This window comes from Vigna unguiculata, chloroplast (assembly GCF_037176805.1).
Source record: "Vigna unguiculata chloroplast, complete genome".
Lineage (NCBI taxonomy): Eukaryota > Viridiplantae > Streptophyta > Magnoliopsida > Fabales > Fabaceae > Vigna > Vigna unguiculata.
The window spans coordinates 61,127-80,000 of record NC_018051.1 but is presented as its reverse complement, the minus strand read 5'-3'; the positions used below and the strand labels follow the sequence as shown (position 1 = coordinate 80,000).

The 18,874-nt window shown below is 32.1% G+C and overlaps 22 protein-coding genes and 3 non-coding genes across 26 annotated transcripts. All coding sequences in view use genetic code 11, as the record gives it.

The window, feature by feature from the left end:
- Window positions 1–63: 63 nt before the first annotated feature.
- rpl36 (ribosomal protein L36) lies at window positions 64–177 on the top strand. Its single transcript has one exon. The coding sequence runs from the start codon at window positions 64–66 to the stop codon at window positions 175–177; it is 114 nt and encodes a 37-aa protein (YP_006460376.1).
- A 328-nt stretch (window positions 178–505) lies between these two features.
- Window positions 506–922, top strand: rps11 (ribosomal protein S11). The gene has a single exon. The coding sequence runs from the start codon at window positions 506–508 to the stop codon at window positions 920–922; it is 417 nt and encodes a 138-aa protein (YP_006460375.1).
- A 70-nt stretch (window positions 923–992) lies between these two features.
- Window positions 993–1,994, top strand: rpoA (RNA polymerase alpha subunit). The gene has a single exon. The coding sequence runs from the start codon at window positions 993–995 to the stop codon at window positions 1,992–1,994; it is 1,002 nt and encodes a 333-aa protein (YP_006460374.1).
- Window positions 1,995–2,229: 235 nt separating this feature from the next.
- On the bottom strand, window positions 2,230–3,430 carry petD (cytochrome b6). Its single transcript has 2 exons — window positions 3,422–3,430; window positions 2,230–2,703 (listed from the first exon to the last, which is right to left on the bottom strand). The coding sequence occupies exons 1-2, from the start codon at window positions 3,428–3,430 to the stop codon at window positions 2,230–2,232; spliced, it is 483 nt and encodes a 160-aa protein (YP_006460373.1).
- A 203-nt stretch (window positions 3,431–3,633) lies between these two features.
- Window positions 3,634–5,120, bottom strand: petB (cytochrome b6). Its single transcript has 2 exons — window positions 5,115–5,120; window positions 3,634–4,275 (listed from the first exon to the last, which is right to left on the bottom strand). The coding sequence occupies exons 1-2, from the start codon at window positions 5,118–5,120 to the stop codon at window positions 3,634–3,636; spliced, it is 648 nt and encodes a 215-aa protein (YP_006460372.1).
- Window positions 5,121–5,247: 127 nt separating this feature from the next.
- Window positions 5,248–5,469, bottom strand: psbH (photosystem II phosphoprotein). The gene has a single exon. It carries the CDS (start codon window positions 5,467–5,469, stop codon window positions 5,248–5,250), a length of 222 nt encoding a protein of 73 aa, YP_006460371.1.
- Window positions 5,470–5,586: 117 nt separating this feature from the next.
- psbN (photosystem II protein N) lies at window positions 5,587–5,718 on the top strand. Its single transcript has one exon. The coding sequence runs from the start codon at window positions 5,587–5,589 to the stop codon at window positions 5,716–5,718; it is 132 nt and encodes a 43-aa protein (YP_006460370.1).
- Window positions 5,719–5,776: 58 nt separating this feature from the next.
- psbT (photosystem II protein T) lies at window positions 5,777–5,884 on the bottom strand. The gene has a single exon. The coding sequence runs from the start codon at window positions 5,882–5,884 to the stop codon at window positions 5,777–5,779; it is 108 nt and encodes a 35-aa protein (YP_006460369.1).
- Window positions 5,885–6,052: 168 nt separating this feature from the next.
- psbT (photosystem II 47 kDa protein) lies at window positions 6,053–7,579 on the bottom strand. Its single transcript has one exon. It carries the CDS (start codon window positions 7,577–7,579, stop codon window positions 6,053–6,055), a length of 1,527 nt encoding a protein of 508 aa, YP_006460368.1.
- A 403-nt stretch (window positions 7,580–7,982) lies between these two features.
- On the top strand, window positions 7,983–10,035 carry clpP (clp protease proteolytic subunit). The gene is made up of 3 exons: window positions 7,983–8,051; window positions 8,760–9,056; window positions 9,811–10,035. The coding sequence occupies exons 1-3, from the start codon at window positions 7,983–7,985 to the stop codon at window positions 10,033–10,035; spliced, it is 591 nt and encodes a 196-aa protein (YP_006460367.1).
- A 225-nt stretch (window positions 10,036–10,260) lies between these two features.
- Window positions 10,261–10,374, top strand: rps12 (ribosomal protein S12; one part of a trans-spliced gene, as the record gives it; the record has 2 gene entries for this part). Coding sequences YP_006460366.1 and YP_006460321.1 both cover window positions 10,261–10,374 — 114 coding nt within the window.
- An 828-nt stretch (window positions 10,375–11,202) lies between these two features.
- On the top strand, window positions 11,203–11,562 carry rpl20 (ribosomal protein L20). The gene has a single exon. The coding sequence runs from the start codon at window positions 11,203–11,205 to the stop codon at window positions 11,560–11,562; it is 360 nt and encodes a 119-aa protein (YP_006460365.1).
- Window positions 11,563–11,783: 221 nt separating this feature from the next.
- Window positions 11,784–12,092, bottom strand: rps18 (ribosomal protein S18). The gene has a single exon. It carries the CDS (start codon window positions 12,090–12,092, stop codon window positions 11,784–11,786), a length of 309 nt encoding a protein of 102 aa, YP_006460364.1.
- Window positions 12,093–12,846: 754 nt separating this feature from the next.
- On the bottom strand, window positions 12,847–12,981 carry psaJ (photosystem I subunit IX). The gene has a single exon. The coding sequence runs from the start codon at window positions 12,979–12,981 to the stop codon at window positions 12,847–12,849; it is 135 nt and encodes a 44-aa protein (YP_006460363.1).
- A 126-nt stretch (window positions 12,982–13,107) lies between these two features.
- trnP-UGG lies at window positions 13,108–13,181 on the top strand. The gene has a single exon. It is a non-coding gene; the product is annotated as a tRNA-Pro (tRNA).
- Window positions 13,109–13,179, top strand: trnP-GGG. The gene has a single exon. It is a non-coding gene; the product is annotated as a tRNA-Pro (tRNA).
- Window positions 13,182–13,353: 172 nt separating the features above from the next.
- On the top strand, window positions 13,354–13,427 carry trnW-CCA. Its single transcript has one exon. It is a non-coding gene; the product is annotated as a tRNA-Trp (tRNA).
- Window positions 13,428–13,557: 130 nt separating this feature from the next.
- petG (cytochrome b6/f complex subunit V) lies at window positions 13,558–13,671 on the bottom strand. The gene has a single exon. The coding sequence runs from the start codon at window positions 13,669–13,671 to the stop codon at window positions 13,558–13,560; it is 114 nt and encodes a 37-aa protein (YP_006460362.1).
- Window positions 13,672–13,829: 158 nt separating this feature from the next.
- petL (cytochrome b6/f complex subunit VI) lies at window positions 13,830–13,925 on the bottom strand. Its single transcript has one exon. It carries the CDS (start codon window positions 13,923–13,925, stop codon window positions 13,830–13,832), a length of 96 nt encoding a protein of 31 aa, YP_006460361.1.
- A 921-nt stretch (window positions 13,926–14,846) lies between these two features.
- Window positions 14,847–15,098, top strand: psbE (photosystem II cytochrome b559 alpha subunit). Its single transcript has one exon. It carries the CDS (start codon window positions 14,847–14,849, stop codon window positions 15,096–15,098), a length of 252 nt encoding a protein of 83 aa, YP_006460360.1.
- A 9-nt stretch (window positions 15,099–15,107) lies between these two features.
- On the top strand, window positions 15,108–15,227 carry psbF (photosystem II cytochrome b559 beta subunit). The gene has a single exon. The coding sequence runs from the start codon at window positions 15,108–15,110 to the stop codon at window positions 15,225–15,227; it is 120 nt and encodes a 39-aa protein (YP_006460359.1).
- Window positions 15,228–15,249: 22 nt separating this feature from the next.
- psbL (photosystem II protein L) lies at window positions 15,250–15,366 on the top strand. The gene has a single exon. The coding sequence runs from the start codon at window positions 15,250–15,252 to the stop codon at window positions 15,364–15,366; it is 117 nt and encodes a 38-aa protein (YP_006460358.1).
- Window positions 15,367–15,539: 173 nt separating this feature from the next.
- psbJ (photosystem II protein J) lies at window positions 15,540–15,662 on the top strand. Its single transcript has one exon. The coding sequence runs from the start codon at window positions 15,540–15,542 to the stop codon at window positions 15,660–15,662; it is 123 nt and encodes a 40-aa protein (YP_006460357.1).
- A 542-nt stretch (window positions 15,663–16,204) lies between these two features.
- petA (cytochrome f) lies at window positions 16,205–17,167 on the bottom strand. Its single transcript has one exon. The coding sequence runs from the start codon at window positions 17,165–17,167 to the stop codon at window positions 16,205–16,207; it is 963 nt and encodes a 320-aa protein (YP_006460356.1).
- Window positions 17,168–17,343: 176 nt separating this feature from the next.
- On the bottom strand, window positions 17,344–18,027 carry cemA (chloroplast envelope membrane protein). The gene has a single exon. It carries the CDS (start codon window positions 18,025–18,027, stop codon window positions 17,344–17,346), a length of 684 nt encoding a protein of 227 aa, YP_006460355.1.
- Between the last annotated feature and the right edge of the window lie 847 nt (window positions 18,028–18,874).

The window sequence follows — 18,874 nt, the reverse complement described above, 5'->3', positions numbered from 1 at the left end:
AAGATGTAAGGAACCTTTATTTTCTTCCACAATTGGGGATTAACTAATTAAGGAATGTCAAATATGAAAATCAACGCCTCGGTTCGTAAAATTTGTGAAAAATGTCGATTGATTCGAAGACGAGGACGAATTATAGTAATTTGTTTCAATCCAAAACATAAACAAAGACAAGGATAATATTTGAACAAACAGAAGCTTTCTAAAAAAATAGACTAGATAAAAAAAGAGAGAAAATTCTCAAATTATTTATAATATATCTATATATTATTCTATGAAAATGAAAAATCCATACATATTTTGAAAGAGTATTGATATTTCAATTTTTAACTTTGATTTCAAAAATTGTATTTGATAGTAATCGAAAGCAAATAAATAGAATATAGAAAAAATCGAATATAAAATTCGAAAATAATTTTAATTAAAAGGATCCGTTTTTTACATGAAATGGATATCTCCATACCCTATATCTTCTTGTTTTTTTAATGAAATATTGAAATAATCAAATATGGCAAAATCAATACCTAAAAAAGGTTCGCGTAAAAATGTACGTATTGGTTCGCGTAATCATACTCGTAAAATACCAAAGGGAATTATTCATGTTCAAGCTAGTTTCAACAATACTATTGTGACTATTACAGATGTACGAGGTCGGGTGATTTCTTGGTCCTCCGCGGGTACTTGTGGATTCAAGGGTACACGAAGGGGAACACCTTTTGCCGCTCAAACTGCAGCAGGAAATGCTATTCGAACAGTATCGGATCAAGGCATGCAACGAGCAGAAATCATGATAAAAGGGCCTGGCCTCGGAAGAGATGCAGCATTAAGAGCTATTCGTAGAAGTGGTATACTATTAAATTTTATACGAGATGTAACTCCTATGCCACATAATGGATGTAGGTCTCCTAAAAAAAGACGTGTATAAAACTAAAAATAAACATTAAAAATAGTTCAAGAGAAAAAAACAAGTCAAGAGTTTTATCAAAATAATTACTATGGTTCAAGAGAAATTAAGAGTCTCTACTCGGACACTACAATGGAAATGTGTTGAATCACGAATAGACAGTAAGCGTCTTTATTATGGACGCTTTATTCTGTCCCCACTTATGAAAGGTCAAGCCGATACAATAGGCATTGCAATCCGAAGAATTTTACTCGGAGAAATAGAGGGAACATGTATCACACGTGTAAAATCAGAGAAAATACCACATGAATATTCTACCATAATAGGTATTGAAGAATCAGTACATGAAATTTTCATGAATTTGAAAAAAATTGTATTGAAAAGTAATATGTATGGAACACAGGACGCATGGATTTCTTTCAAAGGTCCTGGATATATAACCGCTCAAGACATCATTTTACCACCCTCGGTGGAAATCGTTGATAATAGACAACATATAGCCAACGTAACAGAACCTGTTAATTTGTGTATTGAATTAAAAATTGAGAGAAATCGTGGGTATCGGATAAAAACATTAAAAAACTTTCAAGACGGAAGTTATGATATAGATGCTAGATTCATGCCTGTTCGAAATGTAAATTATAGTATTCATTCTTATGTCAATGGGAATGAAAAACAAGAAATACTTTTTCTGGAGATATGGACAAACGGAAGTTTAACTCCTAAGGAAGCCCTTTATGAAGCCTCCCAAAATTTGATTGATTTATTTCTTCCCTTTTTACACGCAGAAGAAGATAACTTTCATTTAGAAAAAAATCAAGACAAAGTGACTTTGCCCCTTTTTACTTTTCATGATATATTGGTTAAAGATAAACTAAGGAAAAATAAAAAAGAAATAGCATTGAAATCTATTTTTATTGACCAATTAGAATTACCTCCCAGGATCTATAATTGTCTCAAAAGATCCAATATTCATACATTATTAGAACTTTTGAATAACAGTCAAGAAGACCTTCTGAAATTTGAACATTTTCGCGTAGAAGATGGAAAATCTATATTGGACATTTTAAAAATACAAAAGTATTTTGCATAAAATTGAAATCTATTGACATAGGATTTTTTCAAATTGATTTTTTTTCTAAACTCAAAAAGGTCAAAATATGTAATTTAAATATTTAGAACAAATCCAAATGTTCAGAATATATCTAAAATGGAATAGATGTATCTAGGGATTAGTAGGTTCAGAAAGAATTCTCCCTAGATATACAATACAGATGTCATGATATTTTATTTCAAAATGAATTCAAAATGAAACCAATCTTATAATTTTAAAAAAGACCTAACGTTAGGGATTTCTCAATAGGTAATGTTGCTCCAATACCTAACCAAAGGGCAACTACAGTACCAATCAAAAAGATGGTAGTTGCTACTGGGCGGCGAAATGGATTTTGGAATTTATTAACATTCTCCAAAAAGGGTACTGTTAATAATCCCGTAGGTACCGAAACCATTAAAAGAACGCCCAATAACTTATTGGGCACTGTACGAAGTATTTGAAATACGGGAAAAAAATACCATTCAGGTAGTATTTCCAAAGGAGTTGCAAAAGGATCCGCAGGTTCCCCAATCATGGATGGTTCTAGAACCGCTAAGCCTACGTTACAGGCAATAGTACCTAGAATTACTACTGGAAAAATATATAAAAGATCGTTAGGCCATGCGGGTTCTCCATAATAATTATGACCCATTCCCTTAGCCAATTTAGCTCTTAATACAGGATCATTCAAGTCAGGTTTTTTTGTTATTGGGATAGGTGAATTCTTATAGATCCATCCTCCAAAAGAACCGGATATGATAATTTTTCATCATCCGGCTCGAGCACTAATCAAATTTTTAAACTGTATCTATAGAATAAAATAGAAAAAAATGTATGTGTTATCCACACATATATGAAGATTCTAAATAATAAAAGAAACTCGATTCTATTCTCTTTTTGCAAAGTTACAATTTTTTATTGAAAAAAAAAAATTCAGTTCTTTTTAAGTAAATTTTAGTAAACGCTCAATACCCGAGTAGACTTTTCAAGTTGATAATGCTTTCTGGGTGATCTCAAACTTTGCAATTGTTATCCTGTCAAAAAAAAAATCTTGATACTTTTTATGTACAAAGAATTTACTTGTTACTAATATAACCTAACTCGCGTTGTTCTTTAGATCTACTTTGTTCACTCCAATAGTATCAGAAATCAAATCAATGCATAGGAAATGAATGCGTTGTCATACTATATAGAATTCAGACTATACCACACCACTTCTTTTACTGGATCTTACGGAGCCTGTTGATGCAGAATAAAATCGAGTCTGATCATAGAAAAGATTCTCTTCAAGTAAAACCAGCCTACCCTCTCTGTAAGAGCCTTTCTTGGTGGTTGGAAAAAAGACACATTTAATTTTAAATTCTAATGTGGCAGATAAGAGAAAGTCATATATCTGCGCGGCCAAATAAATAGTTCAAGTCACACACTCCCATAATCCATTTTTTGTTTGGAGAGTTCCCTTCAACTATTTATGTATGTAAAAAAAAAAAACAAAAATTCAATTTTTGTTAAGTTGAAGAAAAATATCTAAATACATGTTTTATTTTTTTTTATAATCCATAATTGTAGCAATGAAATAAAATCCTCCCCAAAATAAAAAATGATAGTGATTACAAATATCTATGATCCATATTCACTATAAAGGACCAGAAATGCCTTGCTTACGTATCATTGAAAAGTGCATTAACATAAATACAGCAGTAAGAAGAGGTAATACAAAAGTATGCAAACTATAAAAACGAGTTAAGGTAGATTGGCCCACACTGGAACTTCCGCGTAATAATTCTACCAAAGACGATCCTATTACAGGAATAGCTTCGGGTACGCCTGTTACTATTTTTACTGCCCAATAACCAATTTGATCCCAAGGTAAGGAATAACCAGTTACACCAAAAGATGCAGTTAATACAGCCAAAACTACACCCGTAACCCAAGTTAATTCGCGAGGTTTTTTAAAACCACCTGTAAGATACACACGAAATACGTGTAGAATCATCATTAAGACCATCATACTTGCCGACCATCGATGAACTGATCGGATTAACCAACCAAAATTAGCTTCAGTCATTATATATTGAACAGAAGCAAAAGCTTCAGTAACGGTTGGGCGATAATAAAAAGTCATAGCAAATCCTGTTGCTACTTGGACTAAAAAACAAGTAAGTGTAATTCCCCCTAAACAATAAAATATGTTCACATGAGGCGGAACATATTTACTGGTTATATCATCGGCAATCGCCTGAATTTCAAGACGTTCTTCGAACCAATCATAAACTTTATTGAGATAGGTAACCCAAAGGAACCCCCCCAGAGAACCGTATATGCGAATTTCATCTCGTACGGCTCAAACAAAAATACCCAAATATTGATTGTAACAAAAACAGATATCTGTAATAGAAAGTTTGAAACTGCTTTATTTAATCTATTTAATCGTATGATTCTAATTTTCTCTTACGATAAAAAAAGAAAAATACGAAAGCTATTCTTTTTTGTTATTGTTATAATGCCAAAATATCAAGTCGGCACACTCGTCTTTATGGTGATCTTTTAAGGCCTCTTGAATATTCTTTACTTCATTTTTTTATTTGTATAATGTGAATTTACTGCTGTCTTCTTTATTCTTGAATTTTTATTATTGATAAGGATTTTCTTGTTAGGACCATATGAATGAATAAAAAAAACCTCAGATTCATACTAGAACCACGATGATTCAGATTCAAAACAACTTTGAATCGAAGTCCAAAAATTCTCTGAGTAAGAATTGTTGGATCATCACTTCTTCAATGAATAGATAGAATATAATGAAAAAAATAATGAAAAAATTCAAGGAAAGGTTTGTCCTTTGCTCAAAATAAAGACAAACTGGAAAAGCTTGAAAGAATCAAAATTTTTCAATTTATTTTTAGAACTCTTTGAAAAGGTTTTTAAGTCCAGTTGCGAGGTCTAAATATTTAGTATGAATCATAGTATTAAGATTTTTAGAATCTATTTTCTATATTCCGTGCTCCAGATACTAGATTAAATATCTGACGGAATAAAACCATCTCTATCAAGATAAGATGACAGACCCATTTTATGTTCTGTACTTTCAATAGGACCAATTAAAACAAGTCACACACTCATATTCCGGAAATACAGAAACAAAGAAATTCTACGATCAAACTACCACATCAAAATGGAATAGACTAAGAAACAATAAGAAACCTAAATGCTTCACTTTCTATAAACGAATTACTCGATTCTTGTGAATCTAATTGATAGAAATTCCGTCCAATAAAATGGACGAATTATAAATCTCCAAAATAATAGATAGAAATATCGCAAATAGAGCCATTGCAACACCCATCAAGGGAGTAGTTCCCCACCCCGGGGCTACTTTACCATATTCTGAATTTAAAGGTTTCAATAAATTCCCTACAACAGTTCGTCTTGAACCAGATCTAGAATTATCCTCAACGGTTTGCGTAGCCATAAATACTCTTTTTTATTCATTTAGATCTGTTGACTTTGTATACCATTCCGCTGTAAATATAAGGATCTTATCCTATAGATCGATCTATTGTGATCTGGAAACTTTATAATTAAAATAATGGAAACAGCAACTCTAATTGCCATCTCTATATCTGGTTTACTTGTAAGTTTTACTGGGTATGCCTTATATACTGCCTTTGGGCAACCCTCCCAACAACTAAGAGATCCATTTGAAGAACATGGGGACTAGTTGAAGTAATGCGCCCTCCCTATTGGGGGCTCATTACTTCAATTAAGATAATAAAAAATTATTTGACCTTTTTCGTCGGAACTTTAGGAGGTTCTCTAAAAAAAATCGCGAAAAAAATAATTCCTAAAGTTGAGACTAAGAGGAATGTATAAACCAAAGCTTCCATAAATTTAATCGTGGTTTACAATTATAGCTTTCATACCTGTTTCTTGGGGTGGGGCTCTTTTCGAAAAGAAAAAAAAGAATAAATGCAATGATTCAAATCAAGATTTATCTAGTTCTTTATGTGAAATTAAAAATGATAAAAAAGTAGAAAAGAACAAAAGAAATAATGTTATACTACCGGTCTTCTTGTAGTTGGATCTCCAAGTTTTTGGAATGCTCCAAATTCTACTTGAGCATCTAAATCTGGGTCGATACCAGCAAAAACATCTCTGAACAAAGTTCTAGAACCATGCCAAATGTGCCCGAAAAAGAATAGCAGAGCAAATGAAGCATGCCCAAAAGTAAACCAACCCCTTGGACTGCTACGAAAAACACCATCTGATTTCAAAGTAGCACGATCTAATTCAAAAATTTCCCCCAATTGAGCACGTCTAGCATATTTTTTCACAGTAGCGGGATCACTATAACTTACTCCATTAAGCTCACCACCATAGAACTCAACAGTTACACCTACTTGTTCGACACTATATTTCGATTCTGCTCTTCGAAAAGGAACATCGGCTCTAACAATTCCGTCCCCATCTACTAAAACAACTGGAAATGTTTCAAAAAAAGTAGGCATACGACGTACAAAAAGCTCATGTCCTTCTTTATCTCGAAAAATGGGATGTCCTAACCAACCGACGGCTATTCCATCTCCATTGTCCATTGAACCAGCTCTAAATAACCCCCCTTTTGCTGGATTATTTCCGATGTAATCATAAAAAGCTAATTTTTCAGGAATTTTAGACCAAGCTTCTGATAAATTTTGATTTTCGGCTAGCCCAGCACCAACTCTTCGATATATTTCTTGCTGGAAGTATCCCTGATCCCATTGATACCGAGTAGGACCAAATAATTCAATGGGGGTTGTTGCTGAACCATACCACATAGTTCCAGCAACGACAAAAGCTGCAAAAAAGACAGCAGCAATACTGCTAGAAAGGACAGTTTCAATATTTCCCATACGTAATCCTTTATACAGACGTTGGGGTGGACGCACACTAAGATGGAAAAGACCCGCTAATATGCCCAACGTTCCTGCCGCAATATGATGAGAAGCTATCCCCCCCGGAACAAAAGGATCAAAACCTTCCACACCCCACGCGGGATTTACGGATTGTATCCTTCCAGTTAGTCCATAAGGATCAGACACCCATATTCCGGGACCATACAATCCTGTTACATGAAATGCGCCAAAACCAAAACAAGCCACCCCTGCAAGAAATAAATGAATTCCAAAAATTTTTGGCAAATCCAAAGAAGGTTTTCCAGTACGTTCATCACAAAAGATTTCTAGATCCCAATAAACCCAATGCCAAATAGCCGCTAAAAAGCACAAGCCTGAAAACACTATATGTGCTCCGGCCACACCTTCGTAACTCCAAATACCCGGATTCGTTATAGCCCCTCCTGTGATATTCCAACCGCCCCACGAATTAGTTATTCCTAAACGAGTCATGAAAGGTATAACGAACATACCCTGTCTCCACATTGGATCAAGAACAGGATCAGAGGGATCAAAAACTGCTAATTCATATAGAGCCATCGAACCGGCCCAACCAGCAACTAGAGCTGTGTGCATTATATGAACAGAAAGCAAACGGCCCGGATCATTTAAAACAACAGTATGAACACGATACCAAGGTAAACCCATGAAAAAATACCCCTTCAACAAAAAATAGACACTATGTAACTTTATTGCACTGGAAAAAAATGAATATAGCCTTTCAGTAGATTCTCTTGGAAAATGGAACAATCATATTTGTCGAAATCAAAGAAACAGATTTATTCTATACCGGATAAGTAACAATACGCAATGGTGGGGAGACGAAAGGGGTTGACAACTTTCTCTATGACTATTTAAATAAGTAAATGCAGACATATTCGCTTATCACCCCAATGACCCATTTATAACAACTCGACTTTATTTAGTCTTCTTTTTTATAAAAAAAAAGCAATATTAATATAAAATCAAGTAAATCTTTTTTAACACGATAAGCTAATTCTTACGTTTCCACACTAAAGTGAGATATATGACTTTATTATTTGTCCATTTTATGCCCATTGGTGTTCCAAGAGTACCCTTTCGAACCCCCGGGGATAAAGATGCATCTTGGGTTGATATATAGTGCGACTTGTCAGATATAGTAGGTTATATGGGATTTACCCGTTTTCTCCCCCGATCGAGATATCCCCGCTTTCACCCCCAAAAGAGAATGATGAAATCATAAAGATAAAAAAATGGGGAGCGTGAAGTGTAATGAAGTACTATTCTATCGATTTTTTCATTTTTAGAGAAAAATTTCCAGATTATTACTCGACATTATGAATAATTTATGGTTGGCTTAATTGGACCAATAAAAGAAAGTACCCAGGCTCTGTGTAGAAAAAACCAATTGGTAATATTTCTATGATCACTAATTCTATGATATCCATATATTTTATTTTACAGAAAGAAAACATTACTCAATTCAGCAAAGGAAGAAGTTCTAACAAAAATACATAGTTTTGGAATATTTGTTCTATATGTGCAAATCCAAATCGGGCAGATCTTTACTCAGAGTAGAAAAGAAACCTAAAAGAATTGAAAAAGTCCATTCAGAAACAAGAAAATTACATTGTGATTCGGCTTCGATCTCGATGAAAGCAATACATCAATGAGAAGATAGTTCACTAAATTAAGTATATTCTTCTTTTTTTTTAGTTCGAAGAAATCCATTAGAAAAAGAGAAAGATTAAAATCGACACATTGATTCCTTTTTTGCTTATATAATTTTTGATGAACTGTATGCATCAAAAGGTGCATGTACGGCTTTTAAGGAAAAAATGGAATCCTAATCAATCGACTTTATCGAGAAAGATTACTTTTTTTAGGTCAAGATGTTGATAGTGAAATATCGAATCAACTTATTAGTATTATGATATATCTGAGCATAGAGAAAGAGAATAAAGAATTGTCTCTGTTTATAAACTCTCCGGGGGGGTGGGTAATACCTGGAATAGCTATTTATGATACTATGCAATTTGTACAACCAGATGTACAGACAGTATGTCTGGGATTAGCTGCTTCAATGGGATCCTTTCTTTTGGCAGGAGGCACAATTACCAAACGTCTTGCATTTCCTCACGCTTGGCGCCAATGATTTTTTTTTTTGAGAATATATAGAATAGATATCTATCTATATATACTATACCTTCGCCATAAAAACCAAAGTAATAATAGCATGGTATTTTGAATTCCATATGCAATTTTTTTGAATCATTTAATTATATATAGAAAGAGTAGTATGAAAAAGAGGGTATTTCAAATTTTATCTGATCTATAAGGAACCTAGTTTCATCTTAGTGTCGCATACTTTTTTGTTTTTTTTTTCATACCAGAAAGCTTGTAACAATTTTTATTTGAATCAGAATAAAACATAACATAAAAAAAAAAAGAAACTTTTGGATTGTTGAATACCAAAATGATATAAAAAACAACGGAACCATCGTAGTATTTCAAAATAGATTAAAAAAAAAAGAAAGTTGGTTATTCTATTGTTTCTTATTTAAGGATCCGGATCCAAAAGACCTAGGAGATTTTGTACTTCTTTTTTATTTGATATAAAAAAAAAGAAATTTTGAAATGTAGAAACAAAATTCATCGAAGAAAATACTCTATCCAGAGAGGAAAAAATGAATTGCATAGGTACAAAAGCCGTATGCATCAATACGCAGAAACTGCTTGTACGGTTATTGAATATTCTTTTTGCCCTTTTCTTAGCTTAGTTGTCTTCTTTATATATCTTGGGAATAAAGACAATGTTTAGCAATCTACCAATATAGTAAAAAGAATTCTAAAAATATTTATCAAGATAAGGGAAATACTACTTAAGTGATATAATCAGGGTAATGATCCACCAACCTGCTAGTTCTTTTTATGAGGCACAAGCGGGAGAATTTGTCCTGGAAGCAGAAGAGCTACTGAAACTGCGTGAAACTATCACAAATGTTTATGTACAAAGAACGGGCAAACCTTTATGGGTTATATCGGACGACATGGAAAGGGACGTTTTTATGTCAGCAGCAGAAGCCCAAGCTCATGGAATTGTAGATCTTGTAGCAGTTTAATAAAAAATTGGTGGCAAAGGTTATTCTAATTAAATACAGGATTGGAATTTTAATTTTTTACTCTTCGTACTTGACATTTTAAAATAAAATCTCTAAGAGTTAATCTATTAATATACTATAAATAATATAGGCTATAAGGAATATAGAATATAAGTAATTCACGGTTAGGATAGATCTAAACCTGCTCATTATACAAAAATATAGATATATATAGTACGACTTACCATGCCAACTATGAAACAACTTATTAGAAACACAAGACAGCCAATCCGAAACGTCACAAAATCCCCAGCTCTTCGGGGATGCCCTCAACGCCGAGGAACGTGTACCAGGGTGTATGTGCGACTCGTTCAGCTTAAATACTAAGAAAAAAACAAATTCAAAAATTTTTCAGTATTAGTAATCGGTTAAGATAGTGTGAATGCAAAAACTACATTCACACTATCTTAACTTAATATATAATTCTTATATATATAATTATATAATTCTTTACATTCTTCTATCTTGTATCAAATTTATGGTTCCGATTGGTGCAAAACCAATAATACTAATTTGCAATTTCATATGAGAAGGACTTTCCCATCGGTAACAAAAAAAGTTACCCGTTAAGCGGAGAAAATACTATTTCAATTAAAAAGAAAGTATGTCCTTAAGTATGTCCTTAATGAATGAATTTTGATGGATTTTTTAAGAATAGAATAAGAGGGTCAGCTACCCAGCAAATTTTCATAATTAAATACCGTTACTATATAATTAGATTTAGTTGTGAAAAAACCTACTTACTCAATATTGTTGCATGGGTAGAGCCACAGAGTGTGAACTGTACAAGTGAACACTAACATTGATTAATTGAATCAAAAATGAAAAGAAAAAGGCTCCGGTGTATAGAGAGGACCTGGTCATTTCTCAAAAAAATCATAGAAACGAAGGAACCCACCAATTTATTCTAAAAATATGTGTCCTAGTTCATTTACTATTTTTATTTTATTTGATATCTAGTATCAATACAATTTCTGATTTTGTGGTTGGGGCGGTTATAGTAGCAAGAGCCGTTGGAATTTTTTTTTTTATACATCGGAAGAATCCATTTTTGTTATTAATAGACTAGGAAGATAAAAAGAATAACTGAAAAATGAAAAAGTTATTCCTGAAAATATCATTTATTCAATGACCAGAATTAAACGAGGATATATAGCTCACAAACGGAGGACAAAAATTCGTTTCTTCATATCAAGTTTTCGCGGAGCTCATTCAAGACTTACTCGAACTATTACTCAACAGAAATTGAAAGCTTTGGTTTCGGCTCATCGTGATAGAGATAGGAAAAAAAGAGATTTTCGTGGTTTATGGATTAGTCGAATAAATGCAGTAATTCGCGAGAATCAAAAAGTATCTTATATTTATAGTAATTTAATTAATAGTCTATACACGAAGCAATTGCTTCTTAATCGTAAAATAGTTGCACAAATTGCTATATTAAAAGAGAATTGTCTTTTTATGATTGCCGATAATATCCTAAAAACTTAAAACCCCTTATTTACGAAGGTATAGACTAGAAATTTGTTTATTTTGATAGCTTTAGCATATGCTAAAGCTATCAAAATAAACAACCATGCTTCAAAAATTATTCTTCGTTACCTATTATCTTTTTTATTACAACAAAAAAATCAAATGGAATTATCCTAATTTTGAACAAAACATCAATCCATGTTTAATTCGAATCTAAATTCAAATTGGATTTCGAATTTTTAATTTCTATTTTTTTTTCTTAAAGTATTAATTTTAGCAGTCGACTCGCTTTTTTCAAATTGTTTTTCGTTAGTAAGAAAAGGTAACGAAGATAAAATACGAGCTTGTTTTATAGCAATTGTAATTAATCGTTGTTGTTTTAAGGTCAATCTATTTACACGTCTAGATAATATTTTTCCTTGTTCACTAATAAATCGACAAATTAAACCCATGTTTTTATAATCAATTCGGTCCCCCGATTGAATCGGGGGCAAACGTCTACGAAAAGATCGCTTGGATTTAATAAAGAGTCGCTTAGATTTTTCCATAGTTTATTTATTCCTATTCCAAAAATAACATTTATTTCAAGAAATATAATTATAATAAAGGATTGGTATTTTTTTTTTTCTTGTTCTTTAGCATATGTTGTTATATAACGACGGGGACATCGACATCATTTTATCAATTCCAATCAACTAGGCAGGTGTATTGTGTCGATTCTTGTTAGTAATCTATCTAGAAATACTGCTTGATTCCTTATTTAGACTCTTTTTATCACAACCAGTACCTTTCAAAATAACACTTACTCGGATATCTTTACCCTTGGACATGACCCTCCTTTGGGTTTTTAATTAACTTATAACTCTTTTCGGATTCGAATCTAAGAAAAAGATGAAAACAACTAAGATAAAAAAGAAGAATTCGAAAAATGATGAAAGATTTCGTTCCAATTTAATTGAATCTAGTACAAAAAAGATAGTACAAAAAGAATACATGGATCTGGAACTATATTTCGTTTCAAATTGCCAGTATTTTAGTTTTTTTTAAGTATTTTTTATAATATTGTTGCCCCAACCTATCCATTGGATTTCTGCTTTCACTTTATTTTTCATAGGAATTGAATTAATAATTCAATTCCTATGAAGCCTGGACCAGATCCCGAGTTTCAATCCGAATTTGAATGAGGCCGATTTAATCTTTCTTCTTTCTCTTTCCTAAAAAAAAAAAGAAGAGTAGGTTAATTACACATATTTTATATATAATTGGACTTTTAATCTTCTTCACCCCTTCCCGTGTCAATAACTAAAATGAAAAAAAGGGGAATATCAATGCATCTGGAAAAAAACGATTGATCTCTATCAATAGACCCGCCAAAGCCCCGAACCATAAAGTACTTACTACTGGTGCCACGGAAAGATATGTTTTTAGATCTCGCATTTAAAATCCTCCTTTCTTTTTATTTTTGAAGTATTTTATTTTTTTTTCTGTTGATATATATCAACAGAGAAAAATGTGGAAAACAAGACAAAGATTCTTTACAATAACACTATAAACAACTGGAAAAGGGATGTAGCGCAGCTTGGTAGCGCGTTTGTTTTGGGTACAAAATGTCACGGGTTCAAATCCTGTCATCCCTATCCCTAACTATTACTTATTCTATGATATTCCGTATTCTATGATATTCCATATTCTATGAGATGAGCAATAAACCGGGAACCTTTGAAGACGAATTCCAATTGAACATACATACTTAATATCTATATGCAAAATGGATTTGGATCATAGTAGAAAAGAATTTATGAAAAAAAAGCGCTCTTAGTTCAGTTCGGCAGAACGCGGGTCTCCAAAACCCGATGTCGTAGGTTCAAATCCTACAGAGCGTGATTCTAGTATTGTTCGCCTGATAATTACACTGAAATAATTGAACATTCAAAAGAAAGTCTGAATTTTATCCTTGTCGATTAGGATGAAACTAAATAAATAGGGAATCACAAAAAAAGAGACATTTATTAATCAAAGATTCAACTGATCACCTCGTCGGTATTGTAAATATGCAGTTACAAATAATCCAGCCAAAGTAATAGGAATTAAACCTAACACGATTCCAAATAGAAAAACTTCAATCATTTTTATTTGTTCGAAAAGTAAAAAGAAAGGTAATATCTAGCCTTAAACATAAATCTGTATTGATCATGAATCTCAACGATCGAGAATTGTAAATTGACATAGTAAGGAATTATAGAATGTCTTATACTAAAATTGACTATTCCTCTAAAAATTAAAAATCAAATAAGTCGTATTTTACTAAGACCAATAAATAGAGACGAGGTTATTATTAAAACCGATAGTAAAAAACCGAAATAACTAGTGATAGTGGGCATATAGAAACTAAATGAAATATTTTCGTTCTTTTTATACATATGTTTATAAAGCACTTCCCTAAATTTCCATTTTTGAGAGAAAAAAGAAGATAAAAAATCCTACTTCAAAGATACAATTCAAAATTGGCGATTCATCAATAAATCATTAGATACGAATAAAAAGAAATAGAGTAACATAATTTATATATAAATTCCACATCTGTTACATCTACCCATCCTATGATTTCAAATCAACAGACTTCTTAATCAACTCAGGAATTAAGTAAACCTGCTCTAATGAAAATATTGAGTATTATTCTATAGATATCCAATAGAATTATCTTTCTATTAGAAAAAGAAAAATTAAGAATATTCAAACAAAGAATAATAACTTTGTTATTTCATTTTATTTCACTTTGAATTAATGTAGAAGAAAATCGAAAAAAAAGATCTTCAAGAACCACAAAAAATAGATTTCTTGATTTGGCACTAATTGAAAAAATATAAAATCTACTTTATGAATTATCAGAAACCCTTTTCTCATATTCCGATTTTAATGGATCTTTAGTTTCTAATCCAAAACTAATAATTTGAAATGTTAAGAACCTTCCTTTTATACTATTACTCTAAAAATTTAATATAAAAAAAATTTTTATATACCCAAACTTTGCAAAATTTTCTATCGGATTTTTGACTACATAGAGACAATCAATGAAAAAAGAAGAAAAAAATCTAGTACTAAAATTTTACACTGATTGTGAAATTTCATTGCTCTGTTAGAAGAAGGATAGCTATACTGATTCGGTATACTCAAAAGACACCGTTGGTACAAAATGGACGATCTAACAAGGATTCTATTTCAGTAAATTTCGCCTTACTGATCTCGTCTTTTATGGACTCGATCCCCCCCTTTTGACTGTACAAGAATATGTGGAGTTCAAGATGTCTGGAAGCACAGGAGAACGTTCTTTTGCTGATATTATTACCAGTATCCGATACTGGATTATTCATAGCATTACTATACCCTCCCTATTCATTGCAGGTTGGTTATTTGTCAGTACAGGTCTAGCTTACGATGTATTTGGAAGTCCCCGCCCAAACGAGTATTTTACAGAGAACCGACAAGGAATTCCATTAATAACTGGCCGTTTTGATCCTTTGGAACAACTTGATGAATTTAGTAGATCTTTTTAGGAGGCTCCAATGACTATAGATAGGACCTATCCAATTTTTACAGTACGATGGCTAGCTGTTCACGGACTAGCGGTACCCACTGTTTCTTTTTTGGGATCAATATCAGCAATGCAGTTCATCCAACGATAAACTTAATTTGAATTATAGAGCTATGACACAATCAAACCCAAATGAACAAAATGTTGAATTGAATCGTACCAGTCTCTACTGGGGGTTATTACTTATTTTTGTACTTGCTGTTTTATTTTCAAATTATTTCTTCAATTAATTAGAATTAATAGATAGAATTAATAGAAAAAATAGGAATAGTAAATAATATATATATATTAAGAATTCTTTTATTCCATTCGGAAGGATATCATTTCATAATTATCTATGACTGTTTGTTAATGTCTTTAGCATGACTGACTACGTGATTAAATGTGGAGGAAAGTGGGATAAATGGCCGATACTACTGGAAGAATTCCTCTTTGGATAATAGGTACTGTAACTGGTATTACTGTGATCGGTTTAATTGGTATTTTCTTTTATGGTTCATATTCCGGATTGGGCTCATCTCTCTAGTAATCGTATTCTATTTGGGTTTTTGAAATGAAAGTATAAGAACTGAACAGGGATCCACTCTTTCTTTGACGAATGCAAGTGGATCCCCCTTGAGTTCTTAAGAATTCTACTTTTTTTTCATATAAATGACTACTTCTTCCGATGTTTCAAAAAATTCCATTTCATTCTTTTTTTTTGTTCACTACATATTATATACAATAATTTATATACCATAAAAGATTATCTGGCAGAAAGATTCTAAGTTGGAAAAAAGAGAAACTAAGATATAGGATTTTTCAGGAAGGGATTCAAAAATAGTATTTTATTGATATTTTTAGAATATTTCTATTTCAACACAAACAAGAAGGAATAGTAATCGGACTCTAGGAAAGGACAAAAAAAGAAAAAACAAAGAATCCCCCTTAGAGTAACTTTTCCATATTTGAATTTATATATATATATCTTTTTTATATTATACAGATATTATACAGAATAGAATTACAAAAATTATCAAAAAAATTGAGTTCTTTTTACGAGTTTAATATGTTGATAAATACGCGGAACTAAAAATTCATTTCGAACAATTGAACCTTCTCAAATTGTTTCTTCTTAAGAACTAAAAAGATTTGTGCTAAAATAATAGATGCCAAGAAGAACAAGAGACCTTGAACACGTAATGGATCTTGAAGTACTATTTCCGCATCCCCCTGACCAAATCCACCGACATTAGGATTACTTGTTAATGGCTGATCAAGTTTGATAGATTCACCTTCTGAAACAAGAAGTTCTGGTCCTGGAGGTATAATATCAATCACTTCACGCTCATCTAATGCATCTACTATAGTGATTTCGTATCCCCCTTTTTCTTTTCGTATGATTTTTTTGACTATACCTGCTGCTGTAGCATTATAAACATTATTATTACTCTTGCTCCCGTCAAGATAAATCTGGCCCCTTCCCCTGTTCCCGCCTACATATATAGGATATTTTAAGAAATGAATATCTCTTTTACTAGCGGGATCCGGGGAAAGAATAGGAAACGTGATTTCATTATATTTCTGACCAGGAACAGGGCCTACTACAAGAATATTTTTTTTTGTAGGGCGATAGTTTTGAAAAGACAGATTGCCTATCTTCTCTTTAATCTCAGGCGAAATACGATCGGGGGGTGCCAATTCAAAACCTTCCGGTAAAATAAGAACAGCCCCCACATTCAAAGTTCCCTTTTTACCATTAGCTAGAACTTGTTTCACTTGCATATCATAAGGAATTCGAACAACTGCTTCAAATACAGTATCAGGAAGTACCGCTTGTGGAACCTCAATATCCACGGGCTTATTAGCTAAATGGCAATTGGCACAGACAATACGACCGGTTGCTTCTCGGGGATTTTCATAACCCTGCTGTGCAAAAATTGGATATGCATTTGAAAAGGGTGCTCGAATTATTATATATATCATGACCGATATAGAAATGGATCGGGTAATCCCTTCCTTTATACAAGAAAAAGCATTTCTAGTTTGCATGGTCTAATCATTGATCCTGAAAATTTCTACAATAAGATTAGGTAGGTCACTCGCATAGTTCCCTATCCAAGGTGGGAACCCCTTTTTTATTTAACTTTTTTTTAAGAGGGGAAAATGAAAAATTATCTTTTTTTAGATAAAAACTTGAAATTCATTGAAGTAAATCGGTTTTTCTGTCAATCATTCATTGAATGATAAATCACTACAAGTGATGGAGATATGCGATTTAAATAACGGAAAATCCAATATTTTAAAATTGTATCTAAAATGACTGGAAAAGTGGACACAAGACCGGATATAATTTGATCATTTTGAGCAAATCCAAAATCTTTATAAACGAAGCCAAAAAGTAGTTCCCACCCATGGGTTGAATGGAATCCTATACATAAATCAGTTAATAAAAGAATAGAAAAAGCTTTTATTGTGTCACTTAAATTATATATAAATTCTCGAACCAAAGAGTTAATAAGAACAAGTTCTTGATTACCAAGAATAGAATAACCGCTTAGAATAAAGAAACAAATTATATTTGTGGAGAAGTGCAAAATCGTATTCATACGATCTTCATTGTGTGTTTTGATTAATTGGATTGTTTCTTTATAAATTCCAGTACGAAGGTTTTGTATATATGTTTTCGGACATTCCTTTAACATGTCATCTAAGAAAAACAGTTCCTCTAATTCTATGAATTTGTTTAGAATACTCTTTTCTTTAATATCATTCAAGAAAATTTCGGATTGACTAGTATTCCACCAATTAATAAACCAAGATTCCAGACTTTTCTTAAATGTGAAAGAGATACACCAGGGCAAAAAGACTATAGATGTAAGATATAGAAGGGGAATGCTTTTTTTTTTCATTTTTCGTCTTTAATGAACTTAACTTCATCTCTTTCGTCAACTCTATATGATAATAACTTTTCTATCAAGTATAAGCTTCATTACAAGTTATAGAGCTTCTAGATAAATTTAGATTGTATTTTATCTTTTTTTTACTTAAACTTCGGAAGTTAGCCTTTGCCTTCTTTAATTGAGAAAAAAGAATACATAAATCGAATACGAAATCGAAAGAATTAACAGTAAATTCCAATCCCATGAAGAAAAAAATATTGTTTCGAAAGGATATTAGTTGCTAACATTCGAAGAAAAAAGGATTCCTTTTTAGAAATACACCAAGGAGCACTTCGAGTTATGACTATAATATTAAGATTTCGAAATCAAATAATGTCCCATCTATAAAAATTGAAATATTTTGAAAACTTTTTTGTTTTCAAAATATTTCAATCGGTACACTAAAGAAATAGGACAATTCTTAAACTTTTTGTGCAATTTTATTTCTAGTTAAGTCCAATTTTCATCAATACAGAAGCGGTACACCTAAAAAAAAAGCTAATTCGCCAGCTCTATTTGCAATTTCTGGTGGAGTCAAATTATCTTCAATACGAGTCAAGGGAATAAACCCCTGTTCTATTGTTTCCATATAAACGATACTCTCATAAGTAAGAGTACGAGTAAAAATACCTCGTTCTTGAACTCCTGTTATTATTCTGATAGATTGAATATCGTTCATAGGTATTTTTATAAGAATACGACGATTTTTTCCAGGAAATCCCCAACGAAGAAAACATACTTCTTTTTTCTTTTTTTTATCGAAGATATCAAAACCACCGCCTATATCCCACAAAATAATCCACCACAAATAAAAACT